This window comes from Hibiscus syriacus, unplaced genomic scaffold, assembly GCF_006381635.1.
Source record: "Hibiscus syriacus cultivar Baekdansim isolate YM2019G1 unplaced genomic scaffold, ASM638163v2 tig00109992_pilon, whole genome shotgun sequence".
Lineage (NCBI taxonomy): Eukaryota > Viridiplantae > Streptophyta > Magnoliopsida > Malvales > Malvaceae > Hibiscus > Hibiscus syriacus.
In genome coordinates, this window is record NW_024062552.1 from 504391 (window position 1) to 525384 (window position 20994).

The following is a 20994-nucleotide window of genomic DNA, read 5'->3' on the forward strand; positions in this document are numbered from 1 at the left end:
AATAGAAGTATGATTATGATAATTCAGAAATAAAGTGAAAGGTGATATTCCTGATTGTTGTAGCTATTCACCTGTCCTGGCCAGGCAGGATAAAGAGCGGACACCTCAGGAAGTGCCTCATAAAATCAAAGGTTGATTTCATAAGTCGAAAGCATATTAGAATAATGATAGAAGATTTTCCTAGTTTTGAATCAAAAAAGTGATGTGAAGTATTCTTATTATTCATTGGATAAGGTAGAATATGGTGAACAAGTGTCACCATAAGAGCGTTAAAAGATCAAATGATGCAGTGAGAATTGGTAGAAGAGTTCAAGAAAAAATGTATTAGTGACAAGCGCATAAGATGTATAAAGTCAGAGCTTATGGGTTTGAAACGAAGGGATAATATTGAGTATAAGCAAGAGTGTGTATATGATAAGGTTTTGCAGTTAAGATGGAAAGAGTTAGCGATTGGCTAACCAGAGTATGTGATAAAAATGTATCGGAATTATAAGATTATAAGATATTGTCAGGTTAAGATAAAAGATATGAAGTGGATCTGGATATAAGTTAAGAATTGATCAGAAGAGTTTAAGAATGTGTATATCGATGATCAGCTTATAAGACAAAGGAAGTCAGAATGTTGAGTTTGAACAACGGAAATTACCGGATGTATGAGGATAGAGGTGAAATTGATAAGTTAAGTAAACTAATTTTTAAATAATTTCTATCGGAAAGGATGTATATGATTGGTAGAATAGGCTTGTGCCCTATATTGAAAAGATGTTATTGACTAACTATCAGAGTAAAAGTGATAGAGTTATGAGATTGCAGGAAAAGATAAAGTTGAGTTAATAAATTATGATGTGAATCTGAATATAGTTGTGTATTATGATTAGATAGCTATGATATAAAAAAAAGAGATAAGTATTTGCATGAAACCTTAAGGAAGAAAAATACAATTATAAAAAATGATAAATAATGAAGCTCTGTATAAGAAATGGGTTATCAAAGTTATGAGGATGCAATGAAGATTGGTACATAGAGATGAGTATAGGTGATAACACAAGAGTATGTGAACATGAAAGGAAAGATATGATTTGTGTATAAGGAATAAATAAAGGAATAATGGAATAAAGAAATGAAAGGGATTGAATTAAAGGATCAGATACGATAAAGGTTATATGGAAGTGTAGATGTTAATTTTGATATAGAAGTAAGAAAAGTGTGCAAGGTGATGTGAAAAGATTCTTTAAAGTGTATGTTGAATCATATTTAAAGAAGATTTAAGGTCGTGTTCTTGGTTAAATGATGATGGAAAAAGAATTTGGTTATGGTTATAAGGTAATTAGAGATGGATGTTATTGTCTATGTGATGAGTGATATTATATGGAATATTAGAAAGGTCAGAGGAAAATGCAGCATCGAATGAGAGAAAAGACATGAATGGATTGAGGTTACTGGTTACTGTGTATATAATAAGTGATAGTAAATAAATGTATAAATGAAAAAGGAAGTTGAAGAACTAAAGGAAGGAAATGTTAAGTACAGGAGGCAACATGAGAATATTCGAGGACGAATTTTCTTAAAATGAGGGGAGATTTGTAATATCCTAAAATCAGGGTGAGTGACTAAAATGGAATTTTTGAAACTTTGAAGTATGATTTCAACAAATTGTAAATGCAGGGTCTTATTTGTAAATATTTTTGAGGGATTGTTGGTAATTATTAAATGAAGTAAAGGGTAAAATGGTCATTTGACAAGGAAGATTTTTATTTTCCCTTATAAGATAAGGAAACCACGTGAGAAGAAAGAAAAGGTTCAAGAGTTCTCTTCTCTTCTTCCTTCTTCATACGTGAAGGCTTGAACAAAAGGTGAGTCTTCTATTTAGATAATTTATGGTTAAATTTAAGGTTGGGTTATGATCATTAGATGATAACTAAGCTTAAGGAAAGCTTAAGTTATCTTAAAATCAAAAGATAAAGGGAATAGGGAAGATTAAAGATTTGGAGTTCTTGAGTGAAATATTGAAATAGAGTTTATAATAAGAATTTAAAGTTGAATTTGACTTTCCATCAATAAGAATAAGAGATTTATGAAGTTAGAAAGGATTAATAACAAAGTTGAAAGTTTAGTAATATTCTTAAATTTTAAGAATCACGATGAGATATGGAAGATAAAGATGGTTTATATGGATATAAGTTAGTTTAAGTAATGGTAGTTGAGTTTAATGACATGATAAGGGCTTAAAATAGAAGAATTGAGTGAAAAGTTGATGGTTTTCAGGATTAAAATGCAAATTTTGGGCAAGGTGTATTGATGCACTCTTTAAAGAAGAAACATCGAATACAATTAGTGCATCGATGCATAAGGAGTGCATCGATGCACCCCCTTAAAATGAAAACATCGAAGATGATTGGTGTATCGATGCATGGGTAGTGCATCGATGCACATGTTAAAGAATGCATCGATGCACTGTAGAATGTATCGACGCACTTCAAATGGGAAATAGAAAAACCTTTCTTTTGGTCTAAGAAATGATAGATTAGAGTATATCAATTGGATATTGATATGTATCAATGTGTGATTATGTAGATATCAAACATGAACAAGTTCCGGAATGATTATCAAGTTAAGATTCGATCGAAAGAGAGGAAATCATAAGTGGATTGGAACGTATTGAGGCCAAGGTGAGTGCAGTTTATTTTTATGAGATTATATGGAAATTGGACTTGTGATAAGTCTATTTCCTATAGTAATAGCTCATTAAGTCATGATCATAAGTATGTTAACAACATGAAGTGTATGTATGTTTGATTATATGAATTTATATGTTTTTGTATGTGCTATGTGGTTTACGTAAAAACACTATTAAGTGTTAAGGAGAGAATATAAAATAAGTTATGAAATTATAGGAATATAGAAGACAAGTCAAGTGATATATGGAAATGGAAATAGATGTCTATAAAGAGTTATAGGAGAACAAATATAAGTCATATGATAATGAAATATAAGACTATGTGAATACATGGTTATGAGATAAAATATGTAATAATAGGAAAATATGATGAAAGTGAGTTCATGAGAAGTGATAGGAACTAGGTAAACATGTGTAACAGTATATGCTTAATAGAAACATGAGTTGGACAAGTACATAGTGGTATGATCCATTATGAGAATTAGTATAATAGAGCTTTTTGATTTAATGAGAGTTAAGGGAACTAAATAAGATTGAATTATATAATGAAATGGGAATAGTATATCAATTAGGAAACTTGAATATAAAAAGGATGATACGAATATATAAGATAAGTTATATGCTAAAGATTTATGGAGCTATATGAAAAGGTTATAAGGAATATATGAAATTGAATTAAGTAAAAAGATTAAATTAATATATAAATAAAATATTATTAAACGATATATGTTTAGAAATACAACATAATTTATGTAATCTAAAGGAATACAAAGAAATGAAGCATAAGGTAGATGATATGACATAAGTTATTATATACATATAGGATATATGTTATCAAGTAATATGAAAGGACTCGAAAAATTGATATAAGCTATGTGGAAGTGTTCTAGGTGTTTCTATGTGCTATATGAAGTATATATGATTATATGTGAACAAGATATGATATATAGGTTTACATGAACATCTAAGAAATGATCTAAGCTATATGATATGATCTACGTGATTATATGCACTTTGGATATATGTTATATGACATGGATCTATGTGACTACGTGAGAAAGAATATAAGCTATGTGACGTGTAAATATAAATTATATGAATATGTTCTACGCGTAAGTGAACTATGTGTATATATATGAATATGTTAAATGACATAAATGATAATACCCATGTTATGTGTCATGAGAGCTAGGGGTATAGTTGGCATGCAAATAGTCGAGGGTCTACGCGATCCTTCGGGACATATATTTATTCCTTGGAACATGTGTGATGTCTTTTGAGACACATACTTGATCCTTTGTATATGTATATGATTCTTAAGGAATTTTCTACGTGGTCCGTAGGGACATTTGATATGGCACTTCAGTGCAATTCTACGCGGCACTTTGGTGCATTTATACGAGCTGTGGTGACAGCATTAGTGCACAACCTCAATAGACTCACATATCTATAGTTCTCAAAAAGTGTACATGGGCTAAACAAAGAGATAACAATGAAGATGGTACTTGTGAAGTATATGTTTTTTGTGATATGAATTGTATTATATGATTGTTATGATGATGTGTGTATGGTTTGAATGAGTCATATGTTGATGAAAAGTATGATTAAAGGATATAAATGATAATAATGTGGATAATAGAATAAGATTAATGATAGAAATAATGTGTGATGTGTATATGTGTACATTATATTATATATATAATGATTGTGTGACATCATGAAGTAATATGTTCATATATGTTTAATCATTTAGAGTTTTCTTTATAAATTTAATGTCTCACTAAGTTATAGACTTAGTGTGTGATTGTTTCACACGTAGGTTAAAGAAGCGAGAAGAGAAGCGAAGAAGAGCAAGACAGGTCAACATCTCCCTTACAAAATTTCAAATCAGAAAATAGATGATTTAAATGTGTTTGGTTAATTTGAATATAGTTGGCATGTACTAATTGATTGAGTTGAATATGCTCTGATCGATTTTGATTATTTTGGTCAATTTATATAAATAAACCGCTTTTATTTTAATGAAAGATTTAAATTTTCTTTGAATTTTGTCAAGAGTCAAAGTTTGAAAAGTCAATGTGACACCTCATACTCGTATTCGGGTCGGGTACGGGTTGGGGGTGTTACATAGATAGTATGTTGAAAAAGAACCTTTTTGTTGAAGTTGTACCCTCTTTGAAACAGAAGTTTCTAAGAAGAAAAAGCATAAGGCTTCAAAAGCTAAATATGTTATAGTTAGAGATGTTACCAATGTGAGTAGTTATTGAAGTAAAGCTAAACTTTGTTCATTATTTTGATAAATATTGATTTTGATTTGTTTTGCTTTTAGGATGGATCTGTCCCTAACTCTGGCATGGTTCCCATATGGGGAGATGAAGGTATTATCCTATTTATCCTTTCTCATGGCGTTCTTCTTTTGGGATTACATGTAAATTTGATTCTCTTCACGTTATTTATGGTCAACAGGGTGGTAAATCTAGACAGGTGTCACAACAGTCCATTATTCCTGCAGTGGATGAGCCTGCTCTTGGCTATTCATACAATCCCTAATTTGAAAGTCATCAAGTAAATTTTGAACCCCTTTATTGTGTATATTATCTACTTTACTCTTTGCCCTACTCTTTATATGTTGAGATATTGTATATTTCTCTCATGTCAATCCAGGATTCGTTGGCTCAAACTATTGCCGAATAAATGCAAAAGGCCTACAAGATTGAGTTGGGACCCCAACTAGTTCCATTAACAGCTATAGGAGAAGTGGTTGATGAAGATGATGTGAGTCTCTATTGTTCTATTCATATATTAATTATTCTTTATACTTGCAATGCATTTCTAGACACTGATAAATTGTTTTCATGGAATCCGTTTTTACCATTGTTTTAAACTTATTGTTACCGTCATTGACTTAACCATCTTTTTTTAGAAATACTTTATCGTGGTAGATGATAGAAATGATGAAATGAATGAGCAGGATTTGAATGAGGATAATCTAGAAATGAATTTAAAAACCAGTTGGTTAATCAGGTATAGTTCTTTCATAATGTCATATGCTTTGCTTGATTGATGCAAGGGCACTTGCAACAAATTATTGGGGTTTTCCTTAAGCATGTTACATGATTTACTGCTAGCTAATGTTATCATGATAGACTTATTCTCTTTCATAATGTTTTTCATCTGTCTTTGTTGGCGATTTAATACAGATTTATCTTGTCTAATGACATGAACTTTTTTATGAAATTTATAAATGTTTGTATTTTTGTGTTCCTTTGTATATATGTATATCTTACCTGGATCTTGCTTGTCTTTGATACTGGTTCTTCCTTGAAAAAATGTTCCAGTTATTGGAAGTCAAAATTGTGGGCATCGAATTCGGTGCATTTAATTTGGTTGATTTTTTTGGTATGGGATAACTATACTTTAGTCCCTGTACTTTAGCGTACTTTTAAGATTAGTCCTTAAGCTTCAACTATAAATACCCTAACCCATTTAGCTTCATAATCATCCCAAATCATTTCTTTCTCCCAATACTAAAGAGTTTAGAGAGTTTTCTTGTGAGTTATGAGTGTTTTGTAAACACCTGTAAATTTTCTCTCTTTAGTAAAAGATCTGCAGTATTCCAGAGACGTAGGCTTAATTGGCTGAACTCCGTTATCAATTTTGGGTATTATTTTTCCGCTTTATTTCACATTCTCACTAATCTGGTTATAGGGAAATTACTCGTACTCGTTTATTTCCCAACAACTGGTATCAGATCTTTTGGTGGTGAATTTTGTTTTTTTCTGCGATGTTACTATTCACATTAATAGTAAATTTTGTAAATAGTAAAATTTGGTCGGCGATACGATTTTGTCGACGGAGGTGTTCTAATACACGATGGTTTGCAGGAATTGTCAGAAATGATCTAAAAGAAGCTAGATTCGAGTGGGAGCGATTACTTTGAGAAACGAAGTTGATGAGCTCAAGAGGGAGCTGCTCATATGCAAGGGAGAAATGAGTGAATAGGGTGTGCTCAAGACCTTCTTGGAAGGACTTAGACCAGGGGCGATGCTCTGGGGAGAGCAAGGTGATGCCTAGAGACTTTCGGAGTCCATATCTGTAGTCGGAAAGCTGACTGAACTTGCAAGTGACAAACCAAGTAGTGATGTGTCGTCCAGGCCCATGTTCAAAGATAATGGTAATAGTGGGGGGACCAGGAAAAGGTGCAGCGGAGAGATGGTATAGAAAGCTCTTCGAGTGGTCAAGGTGAGCCATTGACTGTTCGTAGCCAAGGAAAGCTATTGGGAAAGAATGTCAATGCTAAGTCCGATGTAAAGAAGAAGGGGAACAAGGAAAAATTGATGTGCTACTTATGTGATGGTCCTCATTTGATTAGAGGATGTCCCAAGAAGCGTCGCCTTACAGCCATCATGAAGAGGATGGAAGAAGGCGAAGTAGCGAGAATTTGTGCGGTCGCAAGTGTTAAAGCTACCAAGACAGGAAAAAGACTTGGCCCTATTAATGGGATCAATGCAGCCAAGCAAGGATAGAAATATGACGAGATTGCTGGTGTCAAAGCAGTCGAGCACAAGAAGGGACCCGGTGCGATAGCAAGAGATAAAGTCGTCAAGCTGAGGTGCAAAGTGAGCAAGTCTGCTCACAGTATGCCAGGATGGAGGCGTGGTCCAAGTTTAGGCGTCTCAGGCATAAAGGGACACTTAAGGAGTATGCGAGTCGATTCATAAAACTCATGCTCAAAGTTCCAAGTTTGACTGAAGAAGATAAAATTTTTCACTTTCATGTTCGGATTGAAGCCATGGGCGAAGAGAGTGTTAGGGCGAAGAGAGTGTTGGAACGAAGGAAAGTCAAGGAGTTGTCTAAAGCCTTGACAATCGCTGAGTCCATCAAATAATTTGGAGTCAAGAAGAACAAGACTTCCAAAGCAAAACTGAAAGCTGAGGATAGTGGAAAGAGATTTCGTGATGAAGGCTAGTCAGAGGATGAGGAACGTTGTTCCTCGAGTGGCAGAGAAAATCCACTTAATGATGAACCAGATGGTGAGTCTGGGGAAGATGTGTGCAGTCTTGGCACAAGTTCAAGTGCCAAAGATGCTAAGCCGAGGGTAAGAGTCGAGCAAACGAGGGGGCACAAACTTAAGATGCCAGAAGTGTTGCAAGATTACCCGAGGGGAGTCGAGTCATCCAAGGTGATGGATGAGCCCAAGATCGAGTTGTCCAAAAAAGAGGACGAACCCAGGATCGAAGAGGCATTGAGATTTGACTCAGTAAGGTTCATTTCTGCCAAGGCAAGTAAATCCAAGTGCAGGAGGAGTTGGCCATGTGCAAGGAGTTTGTTGAGCATGTTCGTGTAGAGAACATGGCTTCAGAGACCATCATAAGAGAAGGGTTGAAGCAAGGGCTTGCTGAGGATGTTCAAGTAAGGAACAATCCTTCAAAGACTAGTAGACAAGAGTCGAAGGCAGTAAAGACATTAGAGGATAAGGCAACCGTGGAGAAACTACCCACTTGCAAGGTGAGAAGTGAGCTCCAACCTTCATGTTAGAAGGGAGGAGGCAAGAAAGGGCATCAAAATTTGTCGTGAGAAATTGTCAATGCATGGTGGTGTAAAGAACTCCAATGACAAGGGTTCAATGCGAGGAGTGTCAGACTTTGGAGAGTAAGAAGAACTAACGCAAATTTTGAGTAAATGCCAATGAAATCAGAGGGGAAGGTACATCTCAATACTACTCTAGTGTTCTTTTAAGGTTGATTTGATGTTTTAAGTGAGTATAGGTCGAGCAAGACCTAACTTTTAACGCGGAGAAACCAAAGTTTGGAGGGGATCCAAGACTTTGCCAGAGGACCGGGAGGGTCCAAACCGAGGTAAATCAAGACTTGTAGGAAAGAGAGTTCTTACGGTAGAGATGCATATGTGGGAGTGTTAGCCCATTTCATCACTTGGTGGCAAGAACCAAAGCAAGCACAATCGTTATAGGAGATCGAGTCCTTATGGGGGGACATGAGCAAGTGGTGGTGTCGAAAGGCAACCAAGTTGATGTTACATGCGGCAAAAGCCAAGGCAAGCAGTTCGTATAGGATGACCAGAGTGCTATGATTAAGCAATACAAGTGGAGGATTTAGTCAAGTGTGAGTCTTCCATGAAAGATGAGATAGACTCGCTTATGTCAAATCAGACGTGAGAATTAGCTGTATTACCACCAGACAAGAAAGCGCTCCATAACAGACATGTTAACAAAGACGGTGACTACGGACAAACTGAAATTGTGTTCAGCTTCAATTGGCATGCTAGAGTAACAAGACCAGAAATGTTGCTGCATTGATCGAGGTGTGAAGACAGATTAAAATCAGTCTTCAAGTGGGAGATTGTTGGAAGTCAAAATTGGGGGGTTGGAAATCAAAATTGGGGGCACCAAATTTGGTGCATTTAATTTTGTTGATTTTTTTTTTGCATGGGATAACTATACTTTAGTCCCTGTATTTTAGGATTTTCAAGATTAGTCCTTAAGCTTCAACTATAAATACCCTAACTCATTTAGCTTCATAATCATCCCAAATCATTTTTCTCCCAATACTAAAGAGTTTAGAGAGTTTTCTTGTGAGTTGTGAGTGTTTTGTAAACACCTGTAAATTTTCTCTTCAGTAAAAGATCTGCAGCAGTCCGGAGACGTAGGCATAATTGGCTGAACTCCGTTATCAATTTCGGGTATTTTTTTCCGCTTTTATTTCACATTCTCACTAATCTGGTTATAGGGAAATTACTCGTACTCGTTTATTTCCCAACATGGTTGTACCCAAGGGTGGTTTGCTGCTTCTATTTTTCATCTTGCTTCAAAGTGAGTTTGGTTGCCTTTTTATCTTCATGTGTGATAGTTAAAATTTTCTATTCAAATCAAAGATTAGGCTAACATTCAGGTTTCGTGGATTTTCCTTTCATTGAAGATTGGCTATTTTTCCCTAATGAATTTCTTGATAATAGAAAATAAAACATAAATTCAAAAGAAAAACCAGGAAGGTGGAAGAATTGATAATAAAATTATGGTATGTTCCATATTTTACTACCAAGGTAATCCCAAAACACCATTTCAAAGATATATATGATTCTCTTTGTACTTTTAGCAGGCAAGCATTGTTCTATTATTCTAAAATTTGGAAACCAAGTTCATTGTATGTACGCTTATATTTTATTTATAGTAATTGTTGAGAGGCATGAAGAGAACAAATTTCTTTTCATTTTGGAAGCATAATAGAAATTGTTATTGAGAAGTTGCATTTGCGAACCTAGAGTTTCTATTGAATATGTTTAGGTAGATTTTTTTCACCTTAGCTAGCATGCACTGTTAAGCCTCATTTCTTTTTGGTTTTATAGTAGTGGGTAGTGTCTGCCAATGATAGTATAATACAAGTATAAAGTATTTGTTTTCAATACATGCATCTCCTGTACACTTTCTAGCTTTTTTTCCTTCTCTCTAGTTATGAATTTTGATGTTTCTAAACAATGGTGCTATACAGGGTGCACTTGAGAAAGAAATTTTCATCTAGTACGGAGACACAAACCGATATCAAGTTTAGGAGGTCATTGGAAAGGGAAGTTACGGGCTTGTTGCTTCTGCAATCGAAACCCACACAACCAGTCTTCTTTAATCGATTAAAACAACAGCTGAGTCAAGTTGATGAAAAATTACTCAAATGAAAGTCGAAGCTGAAGCGAGAGAAGCAGAGAGAGCAGCGAGAGAAAAAATATGAAGAACTTCAAAATCAAATTGAAGCTATGAAGCAGATGATGCAACATAATTAAACAAAGAATTCATCATCCTAGGTGTTTTATTAGGTTAATGTTTTGTTTATGTTATTAAAAAATATTGAACTACATTATATTTAACTTGGATGTTTGTAAACTTTGATTTATTTATGTTTTTATGTATTATTACTTAATTCTAATCGTAATTATGTTTAAGATGGTTATTGGATATTGTTACAGGTTAAATTTGGGTAATACAAAATATGAAGAAGATATGTTGAAAATCAGTTTCGATTAGCGGCGTTTTAGGGGCAAAACGCCACTAACGGAGTGCATATTTGGCGGCGTTAAATTAGATACGAAAAAAAGAGTTAAATTAGATGCGAGATTACTGAATTGGATTGATTTTTAATTAGATTAGATAATTATAAGATAATATTTATTTAGAATTATTTTAATCTATTGATAATTTTGTATGCGTAGAAACTTCCAAGGAATGTAACATTATTTTTTAATCAGTGAAATTGTTTAATAGATTCTAATTAACTTAAATATTACATTCTTCGAGTTGACTTGGACGTCACAATTTAAAGAAAAAATTGATCCGATCCATTGCAGTCCATCAAACCTTGCAAGAATACAAAGATGTTAGGGTTTCACTATTCCTATTCCATACTACTAATATATATCTAGGCCTGTAAACGAATTTAACGTTTAGTGAATCATTTGTGAATTATTCAGTAGAAAGTTCGTTTATTTATTAAACAAACGAATATGAATAAGATTTTGTGTTCGTTTAATTAAATGAACGAACACGAACAGATGACTCGTTTGTTCATTTACGTTCGTGAACGTTTGATAATATGTTTATTCGTTTATGTTCGTTTACTTTCGTTCGTTTATGTTAATTTATGTTTAGCCCAATCTCTCTAGATCCATTTAAAATATTAAGGCCCAATAAATTTTAATTTAATACCCATTAATATTTTAAAATTCAATTAATTTTAAATACAAATAAAAAAAACCAAAATAATTAAATACAAATTAACTATGAAGTTTCAACTTATACTAATGAATTTTATGTGATTATTGTTATTGTTGTTTATGTTCGTTTATTTCATTTATTGTATTCGTTTATGTTTGTGTTAATTCATTATTTCGGTTAAAGTTAAACGAACGAATATGAACAAACATATATTACTTCGTGTTAGTTCGGTTAATTTACGGGATACCTCTTTGTAATTTTCCATTCTTTCTCGACTTAGGGCTTCTGCTTGGAGACAACCCGAGGAGTAGTTGCAGCCGTCGTCGCCATGGTGAAGTTTCTGAAACCCAACAAGGCCTTAATCGTCCTCCAAGGTCGATACACACCGGTCGCAAAGCGGTGATCATGAAATCCTTCGACGAAGGCACACGTGACCAATGTTTGGTTGCAGGGATAAAGAAGTATCCCAGCTAGGGTATCCGCCAAGAAAACAGCCAAGAAGTTACGCGTTAAGTGCTTCGTCGAGCTCGTCAATTACCAGCATTTGATGCGCTACACCCTCACGTTGACTTTAAAGAGCGGTTTCCGTCGACGCTCTTCAGACCAAGGACAAGAAAATCGATTCTTCCAAGGAGAGGTTCAAGACTGGGGTGTTTTTTTTTTTACTAAACTTAGGTTTTGAGCGTCTTTTTGGTACCATGTTATCGTTTTTGTGCTTGATGTTCAACCTAGTGCTTCGAACATTTTGCATTTTAAGGACGGATTTGAATCCGTTTCTATGATATGTTTCTGGGTTGTTTTGTTGTACGATGCAATGCTATTTACTCATTTCTCTTGGAAGGTTATGAAAGATTGCTTTAGATTGATGGAAGATGATCTTTGAATTTCAAACATTCTTCAATTTTTTGTATTATCATTGCAGCATTTAGGTATTTGTTGAACCACAAACCATTAGATCCGTTTTGACAAACGACCAAGGGAAGGAATGAATAATCAAAGACTCATAGGGCTTTTCCTAAAATAATACCGACGATCAAAAGCTCCTCCCAGGATGAACTTTGAGGTGCCGCTTCCAACTTTTATCTTGATCTTCCTTTTTTGACGGTGGTATAAAAGTTAATGGGTAAACTATTCAAGTCACCGTTTAATTATGAGATTAGTGTCGATATGATCATCATACTTTCAATTCTGACAATATAGTCATATGACAGACAAATCACCTGTACGGTTTATTTTGTAACGTAGTTGGCTATATCGAAATCACTTAAATAATTATATAATTATATTGTCAAAATTTAAAATATGATGGTCATACTGACATTAGTTTCATGGTTAAATGGTCATTTTAAGTAGTTTACCCAAAGTTAATCAATTACCATCCGATGATCTGATTTTTTATTTTTTGAAAAACTGTCTTACCATGATGAAGGTTTGATTGGTCATTACACAACGGGTAGTTCTATAATACGATAGTTTAATTCAAGGCTAATAAACGATAAGAAATGAGTACAATTGAAAATATTATAAGAAAATATAATATTTTCAGTTGGACGCAATATTTTTTCTTATTTTTTATAACATTTTAGATTCAACTAAAAATGTTATAAAAAAGAAATATTTTCGATTGTCAACAGAAAATATTATGAAAAAGGTAACATTTTTTATTGAACCGAAAATGTTAGCAAAAAGTTAGTTTTAGGTTACAATCTAACAAAAAAATATTATAATTTTTATAACATTTTCAATTACACTTATTATATGTAATTCTTTAACCGGCTATTATCCTTAAACTCATACACAACATTAAACACATAACTAGTAGAAATATACCAGTAGGATTTCATATTTGGTCTCGAAGTGGCGCCCAATCCATAAACGACCGACCAACCACCCTTTTATGTTCACAAGTTGTACCTAAACCTTATCTGATAACAAAATCAATTACAAATGTAAATTTACCCAACATAACAACGACATTTCCCATTTTGTTTTCATTTGAATTCATAAGAGTTTTATGGGTCGGATTACCTATTCAAATGAATATCCGAGAAGGTTTTGACCAAGAAATTTACTTGAACAAAACAATAAGCTACACTTAAAAACTCCTGAATTTATCCGACCCGTGAATACTTGTATCGTTTTATTTTTTTGTCGGTTTAGTCGCAAACACGACAACAAATGAAATGCAGGTGAAAAACAAGAAACAAAGCATGACAGAAAACAGTTGCTTTATTAAGGCACCAAATATCTTTACAGATATGTCGTATGAACTCTATGCATATCAGAAGAGTCCACAGCTACCACCTTTATTTACTTACCGACTTAATAGAGATAGCTGTCAGTTCACAAGAAGCAGCATTACCATTTTCACCATCATCAACTAAGTCTCTTCACTGTTTCTTCTGCTGGTACTTGAGTTCCTTCACCCTCTCCTCCGTCGCCTTCAACGCTCTCCCGTATTTGTTTATTAACTGCAGGTAGTAATGAGTCCAGGATTAGTATTTATTATAGTACAACCCTGCTTAACAACAGCTAGAACTGTTATTTCTATATGTCAACCAAGAGAAAGTCGAATAGCAAGTTTTCAGTTATTATCATTCTTCTGCGGTTTCGGCTCACAGCACCATCGATACTTACTACAATCATGATAAACATGACATGACCAAAAACCCTTCTTGCGATTTGAAACCAAACATTTAATTGGAAAAATTTTCTCTATGGTCGATGAAAGCTTGAGAAGGGAAACTAAGAGTGACTAACGGTCATACAAGATAATTTGCTAGGACTTACTTTAAAATTTAAAGATAATTCAGCAGATAGAGCTAACATCCTTAAACTTACTTCGTCGACCTCCGGAGGAGTAATTATTAATGGTGGAGACATCATTATGCTGTCGCCTGCAACACGTATAAGCAACCCTTGCTTCTCACATTGTGATCCAAAATATGCACCAATTCCTGTCGAGTAACGATATAAAATCCGTCACTCAATTGCCTTTATATAAAAATAAAAAAGCAACTCAAATCACCTATCATGCATACAGATGATAGTTTTCTCTCAAGGAGAAATAGGAAGTAGAAATGGAACATACCCCATTCAGAAGGGAACGGATCATTAGGTGACTTGTTGTCTGTAAACTCGGTACCATGAATCAAGCCAGTGCCTCTGATCTGCAGAATCAGTGAAGGGTAACCATTTCATGTCTCACGCTTACTGAATATTGACTGCATAAACTGGATATATCAAATGCAGAACGTACCTCTCCAACAATAGGACTGTCGGAAAAGGATTTTAGACCATCTTGAAACCTAGGTGAGATGCTCTCCACTTTCTCAACAATGTTTCTCTCCCTGCAAGGATGTGAAATAGACTTCCCTGAGTATTGCACACAATATGCAAATTAACTCGAGTCAGAAAATGTCCAACGACGTTTTGCAGGTTAATTGATTAAATAAAGAATATTTAGCTGAAAAAGAGAGCCATATAACAGATTTCTTTAAAACGACTGTTAACCATATACAACCTGAAGAAATAAGCTTGGTAACGTTTTCATTATGGCACTATTTGGTTATTACTTCGGTTATTCATGTGCCTTTCAAGATAACATGAAGATTTAACCTATTTTTATTTTTATTTACTCCATGGAGTTCTACTCCATGAAATAACAGCTATATAGAAACTTCTGTTAGCTATCTAGACATTTAAAAAATATGTTATTTTTTCTACTTAGTGGCAGGATAGAAACACACTTGTAGAGCTTGAGTGCTTCAATTGCGACTGCACAGGATACAGGGTGTCCAGAGTAGGTGAATCCATGAGAGAAAGTACCTGAAATGAGCGTAAATTAGACCAGGCACTGAGAAAGTGAATAAGAACACGTCATTTAATGAGTAATATTCCATACCAAGTTTGTTGCTTTCAGAATAAATGACTTCTGAAATTTCAGGGCTCACCATGACTCCTGCGATGGGCATATATGCCGAAGAAAGGGCCTGTAGAACACAATACCAGCATATGCCAGAAGATGAGAATTATCTCACAGTTGTAGCCTATTTTATACTCGAATATATCATATTACAGCTTCACCTTTGCTACTGAAACAAGATCTGGTTTAATATTGTACTTGTCACACCCAAACATTGTCCCAAGCCTTCCAAATGCACAAATAACCTAAAGCAAGAACACAAGCATGCTTAAAAACAAATAATGGAAATATTTCTAAAAGCATTGATGGCAATATCAATATGGACACAGAGATAATTGAGTACCTCATCTGCGATAAAAAGTATGTTGTATTTCTTCACAACAGCTTGTATCTGCATGATATTTGAAATTCTACATCAGTAAAAACAGCAGAGAATTTTTTAAAGATATCGGAGCAGAAAAAATGAAAAATTGCAGAAAAGTGATAATGCTTTTGCACGCATCAAACTATGTTGTGCTACCATGCCGTTTTGAGTTCCAGTAAATCAGGAAAACCATGTTAAAATGCTCATGGGCTCAGAAAAAAAAACAGTTATTTCAAACTATAATTAGCTAGTAAAAGCTCACCTTCTCGAAATAAGTAGCAGGAGGAAGTATAACACCTCCTGCTCCCATCACAGGCTCAGCGATGAATGCAGCAATCTAAGATAAACAAACTTGCTAGGTCAGCTATAAAACCCCTTCAAGTTGCAAAAGGATTCCCATTTCATGTTTAAAACATATCAGCTGACATTACCGTTTCTGGACCCTCTTTCACGATAAGATTCTCTAAATTGTTGGCTAATCTGGTTGAGTACTCCTCTTCCGTCTCACCTGAGACATGAATAAAGATGCCTGTTATTTCGAACTCTCAAAAGTATATCTCAGAAAAGGCTGGTAAAATTGAAAACCTTCGAGATGATAGCGCCAATAATGAGGGCAGTCGGTGTGCAACACGAATGGAGCTGGAAGGTCAAACTTTTGATGTAAAGCAGGAAGCCTGTAATGGCAATCTAACCATTACAAACTAGATTTCAAGCAACTAAGCATAAATCTTGACAAAAAAAGTAAAACATTTTGACAAAAAAAAGTAAACTTTACCCAGAAAGACTAGCTGATATCAAAGTTGAACCATGGTATCTAGAGATATTTAGAGAATAGAAGGGAGGTAAGTACTCAAGAAATAGCACAAAGAGAAGCAAAAAAGAACAATATTGATTCAGTAGTTGAATTTTACGATTTTGCTCGAGCAATAAATTTCTTCTTATTTGGTCTTCCAAGTGCATTATTATAATACCAAACGAGCTTCACCTACATATAAATAATGAAGAAAGTCAAACATCAGCAGGGACCAACTTCACCCCCTTTTCAGTTTATACTTATCATCAAGATATGTCCATTACATATATGAATGCTTGAAAAGACAACCTGAGTATCATTTGCTTCAGATCCACTGTTTGTAAAGAAGACCTTTGCCATTTTTCTTGCAGTAAAAGTTTCAAGAAGATCCTTAGCAAGATCCTGTAAGATCAATATTTTCTCTCTTTAAATTTGTTTGTAATAAACAACTCAAAGGCAATATGAACAATATATATTATGCAGAACACGACATAACCTAATGAGAGAAATATTCTAAGTGAAAAAATTGCATTGGATGGATGAAACCATGGGATTATGAACTCTGATGAATACCAGTGAAGGTTTTGTCGTACGATTCCAAAACGAATGGTAAAATGGCAATTTATTCAATTGAGCAGTGGCAGCTTCCACAAGTCGAGGCTCGTTTCCTCCTACAAAATTTAGCAAACATAAGGGACTTCATGAAATTCTTCTGCCATAAAATCATAGCGTTTAGGCTCATTTTTTTCTGTTGATTAAAAATGCATGGGTAAACAAGAAGATGCAGTGGACATTTAGAAAAGGCATAACTCCAATTTAACAATAATCCTAGAATGGGAACACAGTTAAGAAGTTAAAAGCTCTAACTCAGTTTGTGGTGGTGCATTTGCATATGTTTCCACATGCAAGAACAATAAAGAATGACTGATCTAGATACAGCACATTCTAAAAGGGGCAAACAACAAATATTTAACATGCAGGCATAAATGATATACTACATCCCTGAATGGTCATCACAGATTATAGTATAGACCAAGTGCAACAGCAGAGACATCATCAATGGTAGAGAATATTGAATGAGGAAGAGAATGCAAAGAAAACAACAGAGGAAGTACGGATGGCAAAAAAAAACCGAACCCGTCAGGGAAAACCGAATTAAACGGGTCGGGTTCGGGGATGATAAACGGGGACGGGGATGGGGAAAACCAAAATTTTTAAACGGGGACGGGTTTGGTAATCCCCGCCCCGATTAACCGAATACCCGGCCCGATAAATATTAAAAATAATTATTTTATTTATGTATATATAATATTAATAAATTTAATTTAAATTAAAAATATATATATAAAGGAGATTAGGATTTAGGAGTACACATCTAGACCTACTCGTCACTTTCTCTGCGGCTGATCTCAAGTCTTGCTTCGCCGATCTTCACCTTCCCTGCTCCACTGCTGGTGACTTCACTTCGCCAGCCGATCAATTCGGAGCTTGATATTTTGTCTTGGTGGAAAACAAATGGTTTCAAGTATCCAACATTACAAAAAATTGCCCGAGACATATTAGCAATTCCAATATTCACTGTTGTGTCCGAGTCTGCCTTTAGTACAAGTGGTAGATTGGTGAGTCCTCATCGGAGTCGTCTTCATCCAAAGACGTTGGAAGTGCTAATGTGTGCCCAAAGTTGGTTAAAAAACGAAATAAGAGATAATCAATTGTTTCTTTTACTTATAAGTTTATTTTTTCAATTGTATTGTTGATATGATATGTTATATAAATTAATAAATACAGCAACTTGTTCACAAGAGTCCAAAGCATATTGTTAAAGCATCGAATATGATCGTGATGATGGTGACGAGGTACTAAATTGATATACAAGTTATACGTGATATCATTAACTTTTTTATATAAATTTTGGTGGCTTATAATTTTTTGTGTAATTGTAGCAATCGGGGGTCACAACTGTTTGATGACAGTGGTGGTGTCGTTGACGTGACTTGGAAGTTGGAACTTTGGAAGAATGATTTCGTTTATGAAAGTTGAAACATTATATTATTAGTCGTTGTCATTATATTTGTCTATTTGAATTGTTTTGTTTTTATATTTTGGAAGCATTTGGTGGTGTTTGGCGTTTCAAGTAAGTTTAGATCCGATAATGACATTATTTTTTAAATAACTCGTGTCATCGTGTGAAATTTAAACGGTAACGGGGATCCCGTAGTGAAAAATAACCATCTAAGGTAAACGGTTATTTAAACAGATAATTTTCACCGCGGTTATTCCTGTTGTGAAAATTACCCGTTTAAATAACCGTTTATGCTAAACAGGGATACTCGTTTCCCCGCGGTTTTCCTCGATTACCCGATGGGGATCTCCGTTTAAATCCCTGCGGTTTTTTAAGCGGGGACGGGTACGAGTTTTTTAAACGGGGACTAATCCCTGCCCGAAACCGCCCCGTTGCCATCCCTAAGAGGAAGAGAGCCGAGAGATATTTTTAAAATAACAAGACAACATCAATACCTAATGCCGTACACCATAAACCAGCAAGAGCATCCAGATACCTTTTCCCATTGGCATCATAAGCATAGCATCCCTGTGCAAGATTAGTTTTACATTGATATCACAGCAGGAATGAAGAGTAGCTTTAGAAGAAAAGATGAAAGAGCATTTCTTGAGGTGAGTTCATTCACCTAAGCAATTTTGATTAAGTAAAAGAAAAAATATATATCTTAGACTCGTACCTCAGTCCTTTCAATAACCAGGGGATTCACGTCAGTGGTCTGCCACCCTGCTGTAAATGGAGCGAGCATATCATGCCCCTTAAACCTGATATAAAGGAGATACATTAATACATACCCCATATGCATCAATATAGAATGCACCTTCAAATATAAATTGTCAGACATTAAATGAATTTATTTAAAAGAATAATAATCAATTTAAATCTCCAGATTTCATTTCTATATGCATAAACAAAGGTATCCACAATATGAGTAACAACACAGACAAGGGATGTACACTACTATATGAGATAAGACGAACATGAACAAAAGTTTGAATACTGAGTTATTGATACCTAAAATATACATACCCTTACCATCCTTAAAATCTGAATCTTCTTTCTGCAAAGATGGCTCAGTACTATAAAATCTTGCCAGCAATGGACCCTTAAGTGGGTGGTCCATAGAACTTCTGTATGCAGCAGCATTTTTTATGTAGGAACCAAACTGTAAATGGCAAGGGGAAATAAAATTAATACAATGTTTGAGAATCAATGCAAAAAACTAAAGGAAGACGAAAAATCAAGTGGCTGTTGCTCCACTAAATTTGATATATGATATCTTAAATGAACCAAATCAAACACAGCTGCTTAAACCCAGTTCCTTCAGGGAGAAAAACATTCCCTTTTACCACTGACGCCACTCAATGACTTAGTAATGTGATCATTCAGATGTCACGGAAAGGGGTTTCATATTAATGGATTATAAACAAGACATGGCTATGCTAGCCAGAATAAATCTTGCGCAGGTCAGTATTTTCTCAGAAACCAAGCAGAACCTGAAATTACAGCCAACGAAGTTGAATCTTGAAAATGAGGTAGTAGATTTAGTACGACAAAACATTTTTCAGTACTGAAGAATCCAGTCCATAATTTCCTGAGCATCTCCGATCATATTCCCTTTTAACATTTTTACGAAATAGATACTCAAAAGTAGATCCAGGAAAAACAAGAAAGTTAATTTAATTTTAAATTCAAAATGCTTAAACGATGATATCCATTAACTCTTATCTGCAAAAAAGTATACATAAAGCCGGAAACAGTGCAAAAAGTCCAACAAATCATGACAACAACAGTAAGAGAGAAAACACTAATAATTAAGCTTCTTCCTTCTACTAACACTTCTCAGTCAAAAAGAAAATCAAACATGATGATCTACAAGTCTTTGTTTACATCAGAAGAAGCGGAAAAAAGGGTATCTTGTCATCATCCGATCATGGAAGAGAAAACATGAAAGATGGCTTCTTTAAAACAAAAGGTCGATCGAAGGGTAGACCAAAAAGAAAAAGAAAGCATCTGGCTATTGCAAAATTAGAACCTGGGTTTTGAGAGCTGATCGAAGGAGGCTGTTGGGCACCATTTTTATTTTCCTCTTTATTATCTAAAACAAAGACAAAAGCATGCAGAGAAGCACAAGGCCAAATGAGAGCCGGAGAGGAGAGAGTGATGCGAGAAATGAAACTTTAATTTAGTGTCTGATTTTTCTTACATGAACCAATAATAGATGCGGACAAATTGAATGTAGGCTCCACCGTCAGCACCCTGTCATATTAAGATTAAGATTTTTTTGTTTTTCTCTCTCCTCTTGTTAATTAAGATTCAAAATAATCCGAGTTAGACTAAGGTGGTGTTTTGTTCGTTGAAATGTTTATGAGAAAATTAAAATTGTGAAAGAAATAGAATTTGTAGGAATTGAAATCTAAATTTGAAATATGTTTAGTTGACAGAAACTTGAATTGG

The 20994-nt window shown here is 34.6% G+C and overlaps 1 protein-coding gene and 1 pseudogene across 1 annotated transcript; one reads left to right on the forward strand and one right to left on the reverse strand.

Annotated features, from left to right (window-relative positions):
- Positions 1-11645: 11645 nt before the first annotated feature.
- Positions 11646-12078, forward strand: LOC120212083 (annotated as a pseudogene).
- Positions 12079-13607: 1529 nt separating this feature from the next.
- On the reverse strand, positions 13608-20681 carry LOC120212106 (probable gamma-aminobutyrate transaminase 3, mitochondrial). The gene is made up of 19 exons (XM_039210528.1): positions 20573-20681; positions 19563-19702; positions 19217-19301; positions 18996-19068; positions 17052-17149; positions 16788-16880; positions 16597-16670; positions 16461-16499; positions 16271-16359; positions 16117-16193; positions 15948-16022; positions 15665-15712; positions 15483-15566; positions 15301-15388; positions 15146-15224; positions 14656-14746; positions 14488-14566; positions 14238-14353; positions 13608-13867 (listed from the first exon to the last, which is right to left on the reverse strand). The coding sequence occupies exons 1-19, from the start codon at positions 20612-20614 to the stop codon at positions 13787-13789; spliced, it is 1551 nt and encodes a 516-aa protein (XP_039066459.1). The 5' UTR covers positions 20615-20681; the 3' UTR covers positions 13608-13786.
- Between the last annotated feature and the right edge of the window lie 313 nt (positions 20682-20994).

What these genes read in the sequence shown, in the direction of transcription:
- LOC120212106 (XM_039210528.1), bottom strand. Translation starts at nt 20,614, where the DNA reads ATGGTGCCCAACAGCCTCCTTCGATCAGCTCTCAAAACCCAG. An exon ending in CTGCTACTTATTTCGAGAAG is followed by an intron (nt 15,713 to 15,947) that starts GTGAGCTTTTAC and finishes AATATCATGCAG; the next exon opens with ATACAAGCTGTTGTGAAGAA. An exon ending in CTCCTCCGGAGGTCGACGAA is followed by an intron (nt 13,868 to 14,237) that starts GTAAGTTTAAGG and finishes TACTACCTGCAG; the next exon opens with TTAATAAACAAATACGGGAG.